At 41.2% G+C, this 16,992-nt stretch overlaps 1 protein-coding gene and 1 pseudogene across 2 annotated transcripts in view; one reads left to right on the forward strand and one right to left on the reverse strand.

Annotated features, from left to right (window-relative positions):
• CLDN10 (claudin 10) overlaps positions 1-10,139 on the reverse strand; it is a 135,177-nt gene extending 125,038 nt beyond the window's left edge. The window contains exon 1 of one of the 2 annotated variants that reach the window (XM_041731106.1): positions 9,733-10,139. In XM_041731106.1, the coding sequence (XP_041587040.1) occupies positions 9,733-9,889 (157 nt within the window). In that variant the 5' untranslated portion in view covers positions 9,890-10,139. Of the gene's footprint in view, positions 1-9,675 lie in introns of both variants that reach the window. The other variant, XM_041731105.1, reaches the window with a different exon arrangement.
• Positions 10,140-16,073: 5,934 nt separating this feature from the next.
• On the forward strand, positions 16,074-16,670 carry LOC121477130 (annotated as a pseudogene).
• Positions 16,671-16,992: the final 322 nt, after the last annotated feature.

Here is a 16,992-nt window from a genome sequence, read left to right on the forward strand (position 1 = left end):
CAAAATATTTACCAGGAGAAAACAAGTACTGAAGATCAGATAAGCATGCAAAGCCCTAAGGAGAAGCAAAATAGCAAAGCCCTTGCCTTGCTCACCTATCTTTGCAAACACCAAAGGAGCTAGAATCCATACTGAATTAACTATACTTAATTTTTTGCATTCTCAGTGCTCTGGCATCCACGGCCTCACTGTGACAGGTCGGGGAAAGGGAGACCACCCTCCCACAGCTAACCTATTCTCAGAGATAGCAAACAAGTGCATCTCTCATATGCAAATCAACAACTCCAAAGCCCACACCCCCTGCTACCTTCTTCGTCAAGCCTTCAGGCGTTGAGCCTCTCACTCAGCCCTAATCAGGGGGGCCAAGTAGAGGTGATTTAGGACAGCCCCACCACCCCAGAGCCCGCTGAGCTTATTCAGGCTAGCCAATCCTGAGCCGGCTGAGCCTGATTCCTCTGCCTCACTCACTCCTTCTCAGGAAAGCCACAGTGAAGGCATTTGGCATGTTCCCCTCTCCTCCCACCTCCCAGATGGCTCTGGCGCTTCCCCAGTGGTCTGGGGTAGGAGCCATGCCTCTTGCTTCTAGGTATCGGTGAGTATAAAAACTTCCTTCATGAGAGCATTTTGTGTCTGTGTGTCTTACCATCCCTGATTAAAACAAATTCCAAGTACATTTTTTTTTTAAGATTTTATTTATTTATTCATGAGAGACACACAGAGAGGTAGAGACACAGGCAGAGGGAGAAGCAGGCTCCCCACAAGGAGCCTGATGCAGGAATTAACTGTTAATTAATCCTCGATTAGTCCTAGATCCTGGGACCCTGGGATCACAACCTGAGCCCAAGGCAGATGCTCAACCACTGAGCCACCCAGGTGCACCTCCAGGTACATTTTAAAACAATACTAGTCTATTTCATGTAATGGGACTATTTTCTTTGATCTTTCCACAAACTTTTGAAGTATTAACTGGATACCCTCCTCCTTTTCCTCCTCATCCTATAGATAAGAAAGGGAAACGGTGAATTTAAGTGACTTACACAAGGTCATACAAAAATTAGTGGCAATTTCCTGGTTAACTGTAAGGTCACTCCCCAAACAGCAGGGCATAGGAGAAATATACAATTCTGGAATCATAGTATAATTTCCTGTCCTGTTTCCTGTCAACTGTTTCTGCCAGAAATGGCTAATAATGACCTATTTTCACCAAGCAATAGGAGAAGCTGAAGTCAGACCTATGTTAATTAATATTAATTAATGCTGTAGAGTTATATCTCTTCCCTAAATGTACTTATAAAATCTGGACTAGGGATCCCTGGGTGGCGCAGCGGTTTGGCGCCTGCCTTTGGCCCAGGGCGCGATCCTGGAGACCCGGGATCGAATCCCACGTCGGGCTCCCGGTGCATGGAGCCTGCTTCTCCCTCTGCCTGTGTCTCTGCCTCTCTCTCTCTCTCTGTGACTGTCATAAATAAATAAAAATTAAAAAAAAAAATCTAGACTAAAAGGGGCAGGAGATACTCTATAAAAAAAAAAAAGTACAGAAGACCAAGAAAAACATCTCTGAGAAAATCATGCACACATTTGAGTATATGATAAACTGATTTATTTTCAACAAAACCTATATAAATGCATTTTAAAAATTAGCGGGGTGCCTGGGTGGCTCAGTTAAGCAACTGCCTTCAGCTCAAGTCATGATCCCGGGATCCTGGGATCAAGTCCCCCTTCCGCTCCCCTCAGCAGGGAGTCTGCTTCTCCCTCTGCCCTTCTGCCCAGCTCATGATATCTCTCTCTCACTTTCTCTCTCTCTCAAATAAAATCTTTAAAATAAAGAAATAGTGGCAGAGCTGGGACTTAAACACAGCTTTGGGAGCTAGTACAAAATGCTGAACATTTTCCCCCATAATCTGTAGGTGACCATACAGAGTTATAAATATGTTCTTCCATGAGCCCCAGTGACTTCATCCATATAATGGGGCCATAGAATATCATCTTTGTGATAAAAGTAATGTGAAAGCACTTTGTAAAATGTGAATGTCGTTCAAGTCAATATATTAAACTGTCAAGTTGTTCCTAGTCCTCAGAGTTAGCAATATTTGAGGAAACTTTTGTCCTTTTTTTCTGTCCAGTGTATGAACACAGCTTTGGTTTAGTGAAGCTCTACCTCCTTAAGTGGAGCACAAAGAGAGGCTGTTCTCCCCATTTCCAGCAGATGCATCGTGTGACTATTGCAACGAACAGGCCCATATCTGTGGTGAGAACCTACTTCTAAATGCAGCATGGCCTCACCTTAGGAGATACAGCTAATCCTAAGTATAAACAGTGTGAGTCTGATGAGCACAGTATTCTTTGCATCATTATAAATATGACACAAGGTTCAGAGGCTGCCTTCTATTAGGCTTCACATTCCAGGAAGCAGCTACTGTAGTCTCAGTTGGAAGCAGATTGATGGAACAGAAGTAATGTTCATCTGCCTACAATTGAGATGTGAGCTCTTACACACTGAAAGATATATTCACAGTAATGAGAGCTCCCCTCCATGGTGAGCGTCTCTGCCTGGCATTGTATAAGACATTTGCCTATGTTGTATTGTTTAATCACCATTTAGCAGATAAGAAAACTGAAGCAGAGGGAAATTAAGGCCTTTAGTTAGTACACTTTGAGTCCATTAGAGTCAAGTTCCAAGCTCTAATCAGGAAGGATTTCTCAAAATTTTAATCTGTATGGGAGACAGACACCTGGAGATGTTAAAATGCAGACTTTTTTTTAAAATGCAGATTTTGATTCAATAGGTCTGTGATTCAGAGCCGAGATTCTGAGTTTCTAGCAAGCTCTTAAGTCAAACAGATGCTGCTGCTTTGAGGACCATACATTAATCCCTGGGTGGCTCAGTGGTTGAGCGTCTGCCTTTGGCCTAGGGTGTGATCCTGGAGACCCGTGATTGAGTCCCATATCCGGCTCCCTGCATGGAGCCTGCTCCTCCCTCTGCCTGTGTCTCTGCCTCTCTCTCTCTCTCTATGTGTGTGTGTGCGTGTGTGTCTCTCATGAATAAATAAATAAAATCTTAAAAAAAAAAAAAAAAAGAAAAGAAAAGAAGCAGGGTGCCTTTGGCCCAGGGTGTGATCCTGGAGTCCCAGGATTGAGTCCGGCATGGGGCTTCCTGCATGGAGCCTGCTTCTCTCTCAGCCTCTCTGTCTCTCATAGATGAATAAATAAAATTAAAAAAAAAAAAAAAGAACAAGCAAGACTCTAGGTCATTATGTGTCTTGAAAAATGCCTCTTGCACCTCATCATAAAAAATACACATGGCTCTTCTCCATTTAAGCACTTCCCCAGAGATGTCGCCCTTTGCCAGAGCTTGGTGACACAACAGGAGATCCCCTCTGTCTCTGTTTAATGTTACAATTTAACTCCATGAAAATTTTCTTCCATTTGTTCAATTCGCAAACCTTTATTGAGTGGCTGCTAGCCACTGGCTCCGAGCCAGCCAGAGCGGTGGGTACTGAGGATACCAGGATAAATAAAATAAGGTCCTGGCCCCTAGGAGACTATTAGGGAGACAAGCCATTCTGAAATCTCCAGTGCTTACATTAAAAAACACTCTGCAGCCTACAGACAGATTTCCAAGTCGAATCATGGGTGCTTTGGCTCTAGCACCCACCTTCCCCACAGCACAGGCACATTTCAGTGCTAAACCTTCCATTTCTCAGGGCATAGAGACAATTCTGTGGTGTCTCATCTTGTCCAGATTCTACTGTGAAAATACAATTCACCGATCCTGCATCAATATGCATTTTAAATTATGCCATTTTTTTTGCTGGGACAAAAACATGTTGAATTTGGAGGGTGAAAACTGCCAAAGACAAAACTTGAGTTTTTCTATATGATTTTAAATAACTTTTTTTAAATTTTTTATTTATTTATTTTTGATAGTCACACAGAGAGAGAGAGGCAGAGACATAGGCAGAGGGAGAAGCAGGCTCTATGCACCGGGAGCCCGGCGTGGGATTCAATCCTGGGTCTCCAGGATTGCGCCCTGGGCCAAAGGCAGGCGCCAAACTGCTGCGCCACCCAGGGATCCCAATTTTAAATGACTTTTGAGGCACAATGAACATGGCAAGAAAATAAGTCTAAAATTAAAATTAGCTATAATTAATGAAATCAAATCTAAGAAAGCAGTCAGAATCTTAGCAAACGGACACCTCTCCCGAGATGAAAGGTAAATGCCTTCCAAGAGTGCCAAGGTCTACTAAATGTGTTATTTGTAAAAAATTTTTGAAAGGATTGAAATTATTAGAGTCAATTTCCCTCACTGGCAAGGTCATTATTTTCATTTATTACTGTTGTTTGAGATTTATTTACTGTTACTTAATCACAGACTAAGGCACACATGTCAACTAGCAAGAAATTTAGTTATGACGTCCCATGGCTCCCAGCTGTTCCCTATATATGACTAAACACCATAAAAAACTTCTTTTCTCTATGGAATTCCATTCCTTTACCCCCATATGGCATGGCTATTAAGGGTATGGGCGGGGGTAGGGATAGGGAAGGATGAGAGAAGAAGATTCATGTTCCTCTAGGCAACCAGCATCATCTGACTGCCAGCTTTCAGAATAGTGTTTGGTTTCATTCCAGTGAAATCCTGGCACCTTTACTTGGTCATTATTCATTGAGTCATTGGAGGTCATTTAAACCTATTTCCACCCAGATAGGATCAAGAATCCACAGATAAGATTCTAAACAGAAACACAGGAAGCCAGCTAAGATAATAGATAACGGGCAAAAAAGAAGGGCTAATCTCATGAGCAATTATCTTAGAGGAGCCTTTTATAGTTCTAATTCTTCCCTGAACTACAGTAAGGTGGTGAAGCATTGCAAAGCCCTGAAACTGAACGTCAGGTTGACAGGTATTTCAAGGGACTCTTGGAGTCCAGCTTTACGGAGAAAGAAATTTATGAATGAGACCCAGAGAGATTCATTTGCAAAGTCAAGATCTTGCAGCTAGTTAATAAAAGAGTCAGAGTTTCAGGGCGTCTGGGTGGCTCAGTCGGTTAAGGGTCTGGTCTGCCTTCAATTCAGGTTGTGATCTCTGGGTTCTGGGATGGAGCCCTGCTAGCAGGCTCCCTGCTCATTTGGAGTCTGCTTCTCCCTCTCCCTCTCCCTCTGCCTGCTGCTCTGCCTACTTGTGTGCGCGCTCTCTCTCTCTTTCTGTCAAGTAAATAAATAAAATCTTTAAAAAAAAAATGTCAGTTTGAAGTGTGATCCACTGATTAGTAATTCAGTGATCTTCCTTTTTGTTGCCTGAGTCCTTGTCCTAAATCACTCAATTCACAACACTGTGGCCTTCCTCCATGAGTACAATTTTGCCCTCGTCAGGAACCATCTGTCTCGTTCATTATTTTGGTGTTCAGCGATGTTGCAAATATCTACCCAGAGACCACTATGTGCCAGGAGCTCAAGGAGAACCTCACAGTCCAGGTCCCTGTCTTTGAGGTAACCGCAATGCAGCTTCGGTCCCTCCTTGTAGCAATGCTTTCTGGACCCAGCCTTCTGTGTCAGAAATCACTGCTTTCCTCCCTAGGAGAGACTCTTTGCTTTCATAGTTGAAATGTCCCTATTTACAGTGACACAAAAGAAGAACAAGCGATGCCTGGGTGGCTCAGCAGTTGAGCATCTGCCTTCGGCTCATGGGATCCAGGATTGAGTCTCCCATCAGGCTCCCTGCGAGGAGCCTGCTTCTCCCTCTGCTTGTGTCTCTGTGTCTCTCATGAATAAAATAAAATCTTTAAAAAGAAAGAAAGAAAGAAAAGAAAGAAAGAAAGAAAGAGAAAGAAAGAAAGAAAGAAAGAAAGAGAAAGAAAGAAAGAAAGAAAGAAGAAAGAAAGAAGAAGAAAGAAGAAGAAAGAAAGAAAGAAAGAAAGAAAGAAAGAAAGAAAGAAAGAAAGAAGAGAAAGAAAACTCAAGTAGCTTGCAGGCCATGATGGAGATGGAATTACAAGTGTCCCTAGGGTGTCTTCCTGGAAATTCATTCCATAGAACTGTAGTCAAAGAGGGTCTGTACTTTTCACCGTAATTATAAATGTTCCCTGTCCAGAGAGGTGCTGGCTTACATCAAATCTTTAAAGGCGCTAGGGATGGAATGCCTGGGTGACTCAGTGGTTGAGCATCTATGCCTTTGGCTCAGGTTGTGATGCTGGGGTCCTGGGATGGAGTCCCACATTAGGCTCCCCACGGGGTGCCTGCTTCTCCCTCTATGGCTCTACCTCTCTCTGTGTGTGTCTCTCATGGATAAATAAATAAAATCTTTTTTAAAAAATAAAGGCTCTAGGGATGCCTGCGTGGCTCAGTGGTTGAGCATCTGCCTTTGACTCGGGTCATGACCCCAGGGTCCTGGGATCAAGTTCCACACTGGACTCCCTCCAGGGAGCCTGCTTTTCCCTCTGCCTATCTCTCTGCCTCTCTGTGTGTCTCTCATGAATAAGTAAATAAAATATTTTTTTAAAAGATTTTTTATTTATTCATGAGAGACACAGAGACACAGGCAGAGGAAAAAGCAGGTTTCCTACAAGGAGCCTGATGTGGGACTCGATCCCCAATTCCGGGATCATGTCCTGAGCCAAAGGCAGACACCTAACCGCTGAGCCACCCAGGCATCCTGTAAATAAAATCTTTAAAAAAAAAAAATCTTTAAAGGCTCTAGGCACTGCTAACCTAAATGTGTCACTGAAACACCACAGCCATCCTGAGATATCTAAGGGAGGTAGCCACAAGAAGGTATGACTCTGGCAATGAAGTTACATAACCAGCAAGGCAACAAACAAACCAAAAACCTGGCAGCCCAGAAAGATTTTGTTGTTTTTTTTTTCTTTCAAGGAGGCTTAATCTGGCCTAAGTCTAAGAAGATTTGTCTCAAATTGACCTCATAGGCTTAAATAGTTTATTATTTTAAAGTGCAATATAGCCATTTTCATTCCTCGTTGGTTTCTGAGTTCTGTTCTCAATCTGGAATTTTTGTGATATCTGAAAGCCTACTGGCATCAAGGCTTTCCCGATACCCCCGTTGTTATGTTTTCAAACAGGAGTAAAGGAAAAGCAACCATCATCGTCAGCAATGATTCCGTGTGAATAAGGAAATCCCAGTGTGAGCCCCGGTTTCCTCCGGAAAAATGAATCAGTGCTCCTGATGTTGAAAATAGATTTCTGCAGCAAGTTGTTTATTTTATAAAGATTGTGATTCAGGATGAAGAATGGGGATATATTATGTTAAATTAATTTTACACTGACAAAGCATTGTCAGTGGACCACGTTTTTCAGATTGCCTCTCATGTGCAGGGTACAGCAGATATAGAAACCATGATCATTAATATAGAAAAACAGAATTAGGGCAATAAAATTTTAAGGGGGCAGGGATGATTTGGAGTACCACAAACTATATAGTAACTATAACCTCTTACTCGCTGTTTTCTAAGATGCATTTGGGGAAGTAGCTATTGGAGCCATACAGAAATCTACCACGGTTCTTTAGTCTACTTTGGAACTAAGGCTGAACGTTAATTTTTCAAATAACTGAGTTTCATTAGAGAATAAAGAATAAAGGATAATAAGACAAAATATTTTTTTTAAAAAGATGAACCCAGTAGAGGTGCCCTAGCTGGCTCAGTCAGTAGACCATGTGACCCTTGATCTCAGAATTGTGGGTTCAAGCCCCATATTGGGTATGGAGATTACTCAAAAATAAAGTCTTAAAAATTTGTTTTCTCCTTTAAAAAAAAAATCATGAACCCAGTAAAGAACAAAGAACTACACTTACCCACATGACATATCTTCTACTTGCTGCCCAAGATGGGAGTGGGCCAAAGGGGGCCATCCAGAAGGAAGAAATATAGGGACATGCAGAATGACACTACTGGTGGCCATAACACTTTTTTCCTTTTACAGTTTCACATTGTACCTAGTGAAACCTTCCATAGGAGAAGGAGCAGTTCTGAAATATCCCAAAGTAAGTTTACAAGTTGGAATTGAAAAGAAATATAGCACTAGTTCTTCAAATGGGTGCTTAGGAGAGTTCATTCTTTGAGGGCCTATGTGGGGTCTCCAAGCTCAAACATTTCCGTTGATTATCATTAGGATTCTCCTGGATTTAACTAAGTATTCTCTCTTTATCCTTTGGCATGCACTACACACTAATGACATGAATACGTGACTCAAGATCCCAGAAAATATTATGCTTTAGTAACTTCCTAGTTAAAATTTTCTTTCATTTTCTTTACTGGGGCCAAGGTACAGTTTTGCCATTTGGTGTGAAAAGACTATATTTTATAAAATACCAGAGGCAATTTCTAACATAATAAACCCACAACTTATGGCAGATTTGTAAACACCTCAAATAAGCAGAAAGCAGAGGTAGATAGTGATTCTTATAATGACATAAAAGCAAATAGCTGTTTCCCTGGAGGTAACCTGAAGTACGAAAATGCCTTTAAAGAAAAAAAAGAAATTCCGTCTGTAAGATACATATACTTGTAATAGAGTTTCTAACATGTATAACGATAAAAGCTTGCTTACATATCTTTTGAAAAAAATAAAACCAAGTGACAAAAAAGCAGAGTTCAGGCATTTTCTTCCACTGACTACTTTTAAAATTCTTCTTGCTCTGCTATTGTACCATTAAATGTTATTTTTAAAAATAGAAACCCCTCTGTAAACATTTTTTTCCTCAGTACTATCCTTCTGAGATGCTTCTATCACCCTAAATGTATGTATATGTGTATGTGGATGTACTTCGTGCTCAGATGGCCTGAGGAAATCTAGGAATTTGGGATAACATAATTTACTGATGGCATGTGTGTATGTATGTGTGTGTGTGTGTGTGTGTGTGTGTGTATGTACTATATGTATATATACCTGTCTGTAAGATTCCTCTATGATGTGAGGAAATTGGAACTAGCTTTTAAAACAGTCGCTTCTGGGAGTGGCTAGGTGCCTCAGTCCCTTAAGCAGCTGACTCTTGATTTCAGCTCAGGTCATGATGTCCAGGTCCTGGGATGGAGCCTGACCCCCAGGGCTCTGCACTCAATGGGGAGTCTGCTTGAGATTCTCTCTCTCCCTCTGTCCCTCTTCACACCCCCCACCCTGTACTCTCTCTCTCTCTCTCTCTCTCAAATAAATGTAATAAATCTTTAAAAACGAAAAAGTTGGGCAGCCCGGGTGGCCCAGCGGTTTAGCACCACCTTCAGCCCAGGGCCTGATCCTGGACACCCGGGATTGAGTCCCACATCGGGCTCCCTGCGTGGAGCCTGCTTCTCCCTCTGCCTGTGTCTCTGCCTCTCTCTCTCTCTCTCTCTCTCTCTCTCACGAATGAATAAATAAAATCTTAAAAAAAAAAAAAAAAAAGAAAGAAAGAAAAAAAGAAACAGTGGCTTCTGCCCCCGTCCTTTGGAGTCTATCATTCGCATTAGGTATTTGTAAAAGATCCATGAAGTTAACTTTCCTTTGCCATATAAAATACATGATTTAATTCTTTCAGCCCACATGCATACAGTCATCCATCCTAGGCAATTCCTGGCACTTTTAATGAAGCACTCAGTCTTTACAGAATCAACCGTATGCAGCTGCTTCTGCACAGTGAGGGGAAAAGTGACATTTTACTTCCACCCCAAACAAAGCCATTATATTTACCTTCTACTTTGAAGATAGTAAAGTGCGGTCGGCAATGGAAAGAACCCAACGCGTTACCTGCGCAGTTCATCCACAGACCCTGGTAAACCCAAGTGGCGGTTATCACCGATGATGCTCGGGTGGTCACTTTCCACTCATTGGACGCGGTGGCCGCGACGAGAGCTCCAAACCCTCCGACGCCGAACACCAGAGCTGAGATCTGCGCCCTGGACATGTCGCTGTGCCTTCTCCAGTGACGCGGTCCAGACAGAAGGCTTCGGTGGGCTAGGCATGCAGCGGGCAACTAGCGCCCGGACAGGTGTCACAGCAAGTTAACGCGCATAGGGGACAGCATTTCATGCTCAAATGGCCTGCAGGAGTGCGCAATTCAGGATGAAGGCTGGTTTACCAATGGCATTTTAAAGATAGCCTAAGATGATCTTTCTAACTTCCTACACGGAGATTTACTAAAATTTCATAGATGGATTTTAAAGGTTTTGATTGTGCAGATTGTTCTTTCCTGGCACCATAGTTAATGCTTAATTTTCTGTTAGCCTGAAGCTTAACGAACCGTGCAACAGACAGATATGGCAAAGTACAAATTATACAGTAACAGTTAAGGCTTATTTGACCGATTGCTTTAGTCTCCACGTTCTTCTGAATCTTTACACAAATGGAATCGTGTTGCAGGTATTCTATAACCTGTTTTTTTTTCACATGACATTACGCCTGGGAGATTTATCTGTGTTCAAAAATGTAGTTGTCGTTCATTAAACATTACAGCTGAAAGAGAGTACTTCGCTGAAGGATATACTATAATTTATCCATTTCCTGGGGGATGAAACATTTGTGTTGCTTCTCCTCCACCCCTTGATAATAGTTGGAACAACTGTAAATGTTCTTGAGCATTTCTCCTTGTGCACCTGCACCAGAGTTTCTCCAGGGTAATTTTAGAACTGCTAGGAATAGGAAGGAAGGAGGAACTACTCTTTCAACTTTATAGATAATACTAAATTGCCCTACTGAGTAGTTCTAGCAGGTTACCACCCCATGACCTTGTTGCCTTACTTCATAATGTGGTATTGGGGTGTTCTCAGATTTGCTGGGGGAGGGTTTGGGGGAGTGGGCTACTCTGATGAGTGTAAAGGTATCACATTATGATGACTATTTTGTATTTGCTGATTAATAATGAAGCTGAGCATATTATATATTTCTTGGTTCCTTGTGCTTTTGTCTACAAAGACATTTGTAGCTTTTGCTCATGTTATCCATTGAGTTGCTTGACTTTTTAAAATTATTTTATTTTATTTTTTTGCCTGACTCTTTATAATTTATTTTTAGATATATATATAAAACGAACATTTATATATATACACATATATATCCTGGATTGTAATCTTTTTATTAAAAAACATTTTATTTCTTTATTTATTAGAAAGAAAGAGAGAGCAAGAGTACAAGGAGGCGGAGGGGCAGAGGGAGAGGGAAAAGCAGACTCCCCACTGAGCAGAGAGGCAGATGTCCAAGCAGGATTCAATCCCAGGACCCTGAGACCATGTCCTGAGCCAAAGTCAGACACTTAACTGACTTAAACACTCAGGTGCCCCTGGATTCTAATCTTTTAAGGATTATTCATGTTGCTAATATCTTTCCCCTGTTTGTGGTTTGTCTTTATTTGGCTATTGGATAAAGACTCTGAATTTTAATGTAGTCAAATTTATCAGGCTTTTACTAAATGATTTGTACTTTTGAGATCTTGATTAAGAAATCTTCCTCAGGGATGCCTGGGTGGCTCAGTGGTTGAGCATCTGCCTTTGGCTCAGGGCGTGATCCCAGAGTGCTGGGATGGAGTCTCACATCGGGCTCCCAGTGTGGAGCTTGCTTCTCCCTCTGCCTATGTCCCTGCCTCTGTGTGTGTGTGTGTGTGTGTCTCTCATGAATAAATAGATAAAATCTTTAAAAAAAGAAATCCTCTGGGAGCCCGGGTGGCGCAGCGGTATAGTGCCACCTTCAGCCCGAGGTGTGATCCTGGAGACCCGGGATCGAGTCCCACGTCAGGCTCCCTGTGTGGAGCCTGCTTCTCCCTCTGCCTGTGTCTCTGCCTCTCTCTCTCTCTCTCTCTCTCTCTCTCTCTGTCTCTCATGAATAAATAAATAAATAAATCTTTCAAAAAAAAGAAATCCTCCTCAGAGATAATAAATACATAAATACATTACCCTCTACTCCTATTTCAAAGTTTTAGCTTTGACATTTAAGTTCTTAAATCATCCAGAATTGATTTTTCTGTTTTATGATTTGGGATCTATTTCATTTTTCATTATGAGAACCCAAGTTCTCTGAATATACTAAATGGTCCCTTGTTTCTTATTGATTTGCAGTATCACTTCTATCATACCAGATATCAATATTTGCATGGTATGTTTATGGATTCTCTAATCTCTTCCATCTACCTGCTTGTCTGTTTCTGCACCCTTTCACTACTCTCTTAATTATTCTCATTTTCTAAATATTTCTTGAGATCGTGATTATTTTTCTTACTTTGGTCTTCTTTCTCAAGAGTGAGACTTTTTTTTTTTTTTTAGCTTTTTGCTCTTCCTTTCATGTTTTAGAATAAGTTTATCAAGTTATACATGTACATACTTACTGGGATGTTAGTTGAAGGAAAGTAAATAACTTTACAAAGTTGAATTTTCCTGCTAATGAGTATCATATGTCTCTTCATTTAACTAATTTTTAATATCTTTCAGTAAAATCATATACTTCAAGTCTTGTTACATTTTTTGCTAGATTTTTTTAAAGATTTTATTTGTAAGTAATCTCTATGCCCAGCACGGGGCTCAAACCTACAACCCCAAGATCAAGAGCCACTTGCTCTGCCAACTAAGCTAGTCAGGCACCCTATACTAGATTTATTCTTAAACTTAGGACTCATTCTAACATCCATTTTATCTAACTATGATTTTTCCAATTCCCTTCTTGTATATACAGTTGGCCCCTGAACAATGGTAATTAGGGATGCCATGAGGTCAAAAATCCACATAAAACTTTTGACTCACCCAAAACTTACTAGCCTACTGTTAACCAGAAGCCTTACTGATAGAATAAATAGTTGATTAACACATATTTTATATGCTATATGTATCATATACTGTATTCTTACAATAAAGTAAGCCAGAGAAAAGAAAATATTATTAGTAAAATCAGGAGGAAGAGAAAATATTTTATAATACTGCACTGTATTTATAAAAAAAAAAAAATCCACATGCAAGTGGACCTGCTCAGTTCAAACCCTTGTTGTTCAAAGGTCAACTGTACATATTATCTTTCTTCTTTCTGCATTTTTTAAGTTGAGGCTTTTTTCCACATTTCAGTTTTTCTACTCAATTAGAAGTTACACACTATTTGTATTAATAGTTACTCTAGAAATTTTAGTGCATATTTAACTTAATAAAATCAATCATTGTCTTTACTCTCTTTCTGAATAATATACAGACCTTAAGATGTTTTAAGGTTAATAACTCCTCTTCTGGTGATGTTATTACTTTATTTCTGTGTTTGATTTTTCATCTCATAAATTAGAGTTTTATTTCCACAAATACTAGCCCCATGCTTATTATCATTACTCATTTTTCTTTTTTTGCTTGCTATTCCATTTTGCTTCTCAAAACTTCCTTGTGAGTTTATTATTTTTCTTCTTCCTAAGGTCTTTCCTTCGGAGGTTTCTTTATGAGGGGCTAGTTACCTGTCTTAGTTTTGTTTGTCAGATAATTATATCTGTTCTGTGCTTGCTTTTGGTGGATAATTTTCCTAGGTATACAGTTATAAGGTGACAATTATTTTGACCCCAAACTTGGAAGATATAGTACCATTTTCATCTGGTTTCCATTTTTTTTAAGATGTTTCTTTTTCTTTTTTTTAATTTTTATTTATTTATTCATGAGACGAGAGAGAGAGAGTGAGAGAGAGAGAGAGAGAGGGAGAGAGAGAGAAAGAGGCAGAGACACAGGCAGAGGGAGAAGCAGGCTCCATGCAGGGAGCCCAACATGGAACTCGATCCTGGGTCTCCAGGATCAGGCCCTGGGCTAAAGGTGACGTTAAACCACTGAGCCACCCGCGCTGTCCCAGGTTTCCATTTTTGCTGTAGAGATATCAAGAATTGGATTTGTCATTTCTTTATAGATTAATTCATGTTTCTTTTTGGCTGATTTTAAGATTTTCTTTGGTTTTCACAGTTTTGCTTTGACTTTCTAAGTATGAATCTTTTTTGGTAATCTGTGGGACCTACTGAACTTCTTAAATCTAATGATTCATATCTTTCATCAATTCTGGAAAACTCTTGGGCGCATCCTTCTGCAGATGTTACCTCTGCCACTAATTCTTTATCCCCTTTCTTAACTCTGATAAGATTTATTTTTGTTTGTCCTGTTTCTTAATTTCTCTTTAATATTTTTAACCACTTTATCTGTCCAGGCTGCAAGTAATTTGCTGTTAACCCATCCAGAGGCTCTAATTTCTAATACAATCCTGAAAGTATCTATAGGGGCACCTGGCTGGTTCAGTGGTTGAGGGTCTGCCTTTGGCTCAGGACATGATCCCAGGGTCCTGGGATCAAGTTCTGCATTGGGCTCAATCGCAGGGAGCCTGCTTCTCCCTCTGCCTATAGCTTTGCCTCTCTCTGTGTGTCTCTCATGAATAAATAAAATATTTTTTAAAAATGTCTAGAGTTTCTATGTTATCCTTTTTTGTATCTTCCTGTTTCTTTTGTTAAATCTTTTGTTCTTTAGTCATAATTTAAATGCCCTACTTTGTTTCTTTCTTTTTTTTTAAGATTTTTTTTTCTTTGTGAAAGACACAGAGAGGCAGAGACACAGGCAGAGGAAGAAGGAGGCTCCTCACAGGGAGCCTGATGTGGGACTCGATCCCCAGACCCAAGGATCACGCCCTGAGAGAGGAAGGCAGATGCTCAACCCCTGAGCCACCCAGGCGTCCCGCCCTACTTTGTTTCTTAAGTATTAAAGGTAATTTATATTCTATATCTCATTATTCTCATATCTGCAGTTTTTGCAGGTTGACCTTTTTTTCTATTGACCCTCTCACTCGTGGTGGTTTGTTAAAACACGTGCTTTGTGATTGTAAACTCATGTTCCTGGCAACTTTCTCATGGAAATATTTTGAGGCCTGAGTTAGATATGTGTTCCCCCAGACAGAATTTATATTTGCTTCTGCTTGTTGTTTAGGTGAGCTATCAACCCAGGTACTACATTTTTCTTAAATATTTTATTTATTTATTGAGAGAGAGAGAGTACAAGTGGGGGAAAGGGACATAAGGAGACAAAGAGGGAGAATCAGACTCCCCACTAAACAGGGAGCCTGATGTGGGGCTCAATTCCAGGATCCCAGGATCATGACCTGAGTCTAAAGCAGACACTTAACTGACTGGGCCACCCAGGTGCCCCCAACCCAGGGCTACTACTACTTTAAATTATCATCTTTTACTAGTCATCCAGTTAGTGTGAATTCTAGCCCTACAACCAAGTGAATGTCAGCTTGTGGTTAGGAATTCTCAGGTAACTTCTGTTTGTCCCTGTACTCAGATCCAATGTTGAGACAGGACTTTCCCCTACCATGGCCAAGGAGGGCAGTGATGGCAATGATGATGGGGGTGGTGAAACAGTACTTTTTAATTTTCCCCTCTGCAGTTATTACTTTGGGGTGGGAACAACTTTATGCAAAGTTCTCTGATCCAGACTACAGTGTTGCATAGCACTAGGATTCCCAGTTATGGTCAATTGGGAATTAAAATCTCGGTGACCAGGAATCCCTCAGGGTAGCCATTGGCCTCAAAGCTGGCTTACTTTTCTGTATTTGTGATTTCTCTCCATATTTTTGGCCTCTAAAGATTTCCTTTGCTTTCTTACCAGCTCAAATCTGCATTCTAAAATATTTTTCGGGGACGCCTGGGTGGCTCAGCGGTTGAGCCTCTGCTTTGGCTCAGGGCGTGATCCGGGAGTCCCTGGGATCGAGTCCTGCATGGGGCTCCCTGCGTCCAGCCTGCTTCTCCCTCGGCCTGTGTGTCTGCCTCCCTCTCTCTGTGTCTCTCATGAATAAAGAAATAAAATATTTAAAAAAATATATTTTTCAAATATTTTTTCTAGCAACTGTAAGTGTTTTGTTTCAGGAAGGTTATATAGGAGATTTAATCCACTCTGTGCCAGGAATAAAGGTCACCAAATGTTATCAAGGAAATACTTGGTGTTGCTGCCTGAGAACCAGAGGCGGCCCTGCTGCGGCCACAGCTCTTTCAGCAGCCCGACAGTGTCCTCTCATTTAGTAGAGCAGCCACCACCCCTGCACAACAACAACTGTGAGGCAGGCGAACAGCCTTTGCCCCCGCCAGGCCAGCCAGGCTCAACAGTTCCTGGGTGGAGCTACCCATGAACGGCAGCAATGGCAATGGTAACGGCAATGGGGAAAATGGGGGGCTAGAACATGTACCTTCCTCATCCTCTATCCACAATGGAGACGTGGAGAAGATTCTTTTGGATGCGCAGCATGAATCAGGACAGAGTAGTTCAAGAGCCAGTTCTCAAGGATGGGCAGATTATGTTTGATGTGGAGAAGCACACCAGCAGGGACCATAGCTCTCAGTCAGAAGAGGCTGCAGAAGGAGAGAAAGAAGTTGGTGCTTTGAAGAAAAGTGTAGACTGGGTGTCCGACTGGTCCAGTAGACCTGAAAACATTCCACCTAAGGAGTTCCACTTCAGACACCCCAAACGCTCCGTCTCTTTAAGCATGAGGAAAAGTGGGGCCATGAAGAAAGGGGGTATTTTGTCTGCAGAATTCCTTAAGGTGTTCATTCCGTCTCTCCAGCTCTCTCATGTCTCTCCAGCTCTCTCATGTTTTGGCTTTGGGGCTAGGCGTCTGTATTGGAAAGCGACTGAGCACACCTTCTGCCAGCACCTACTGAAGGAACAGCCCTGGAAAAGCGTGTGACCGGTGAGGTGCTGTATTGTCACAGTAGTTTATTTGAACCTGAGACCATTGTAAGCAAGACTCAACCTACCACCTTATTTTTACATATCCAAGTTCCAGTAACTCTCAAATCCAGTATTTTATTCAAACTCTGTTGAGGCATTTTACTAACCTCATTCCCTTTTTGGCCTATAAGACACTTTAGAATTTCCTAACAGAGTTTACTGTTATTTAGAAATTTGCAAGGGCTTCTTTTCCACAAATGCCATCAGCAGATTATGATTTTGTCAACAATGCTATTGTCTCTTTTTAGTGCCACCAGACTTAGACCTGCCTCGTTCATGGTATAAATTTTACTCTTGCAAG

This window comes from Vulpes lagopus, chromosome 16, assembly GCF_018345385.1.
Source record: "Vulpes lagopus strain Blue_001 chromosome 16, ASM1834538v1, whole genome shotgun sequence".
In the NCBI taxonomy this organism is placed as follows: Eukaryota; Metazoa; Chordata; class Mammalia; order Carnivora; family Canidae; genus Vulpes; species Vulpes lagopus.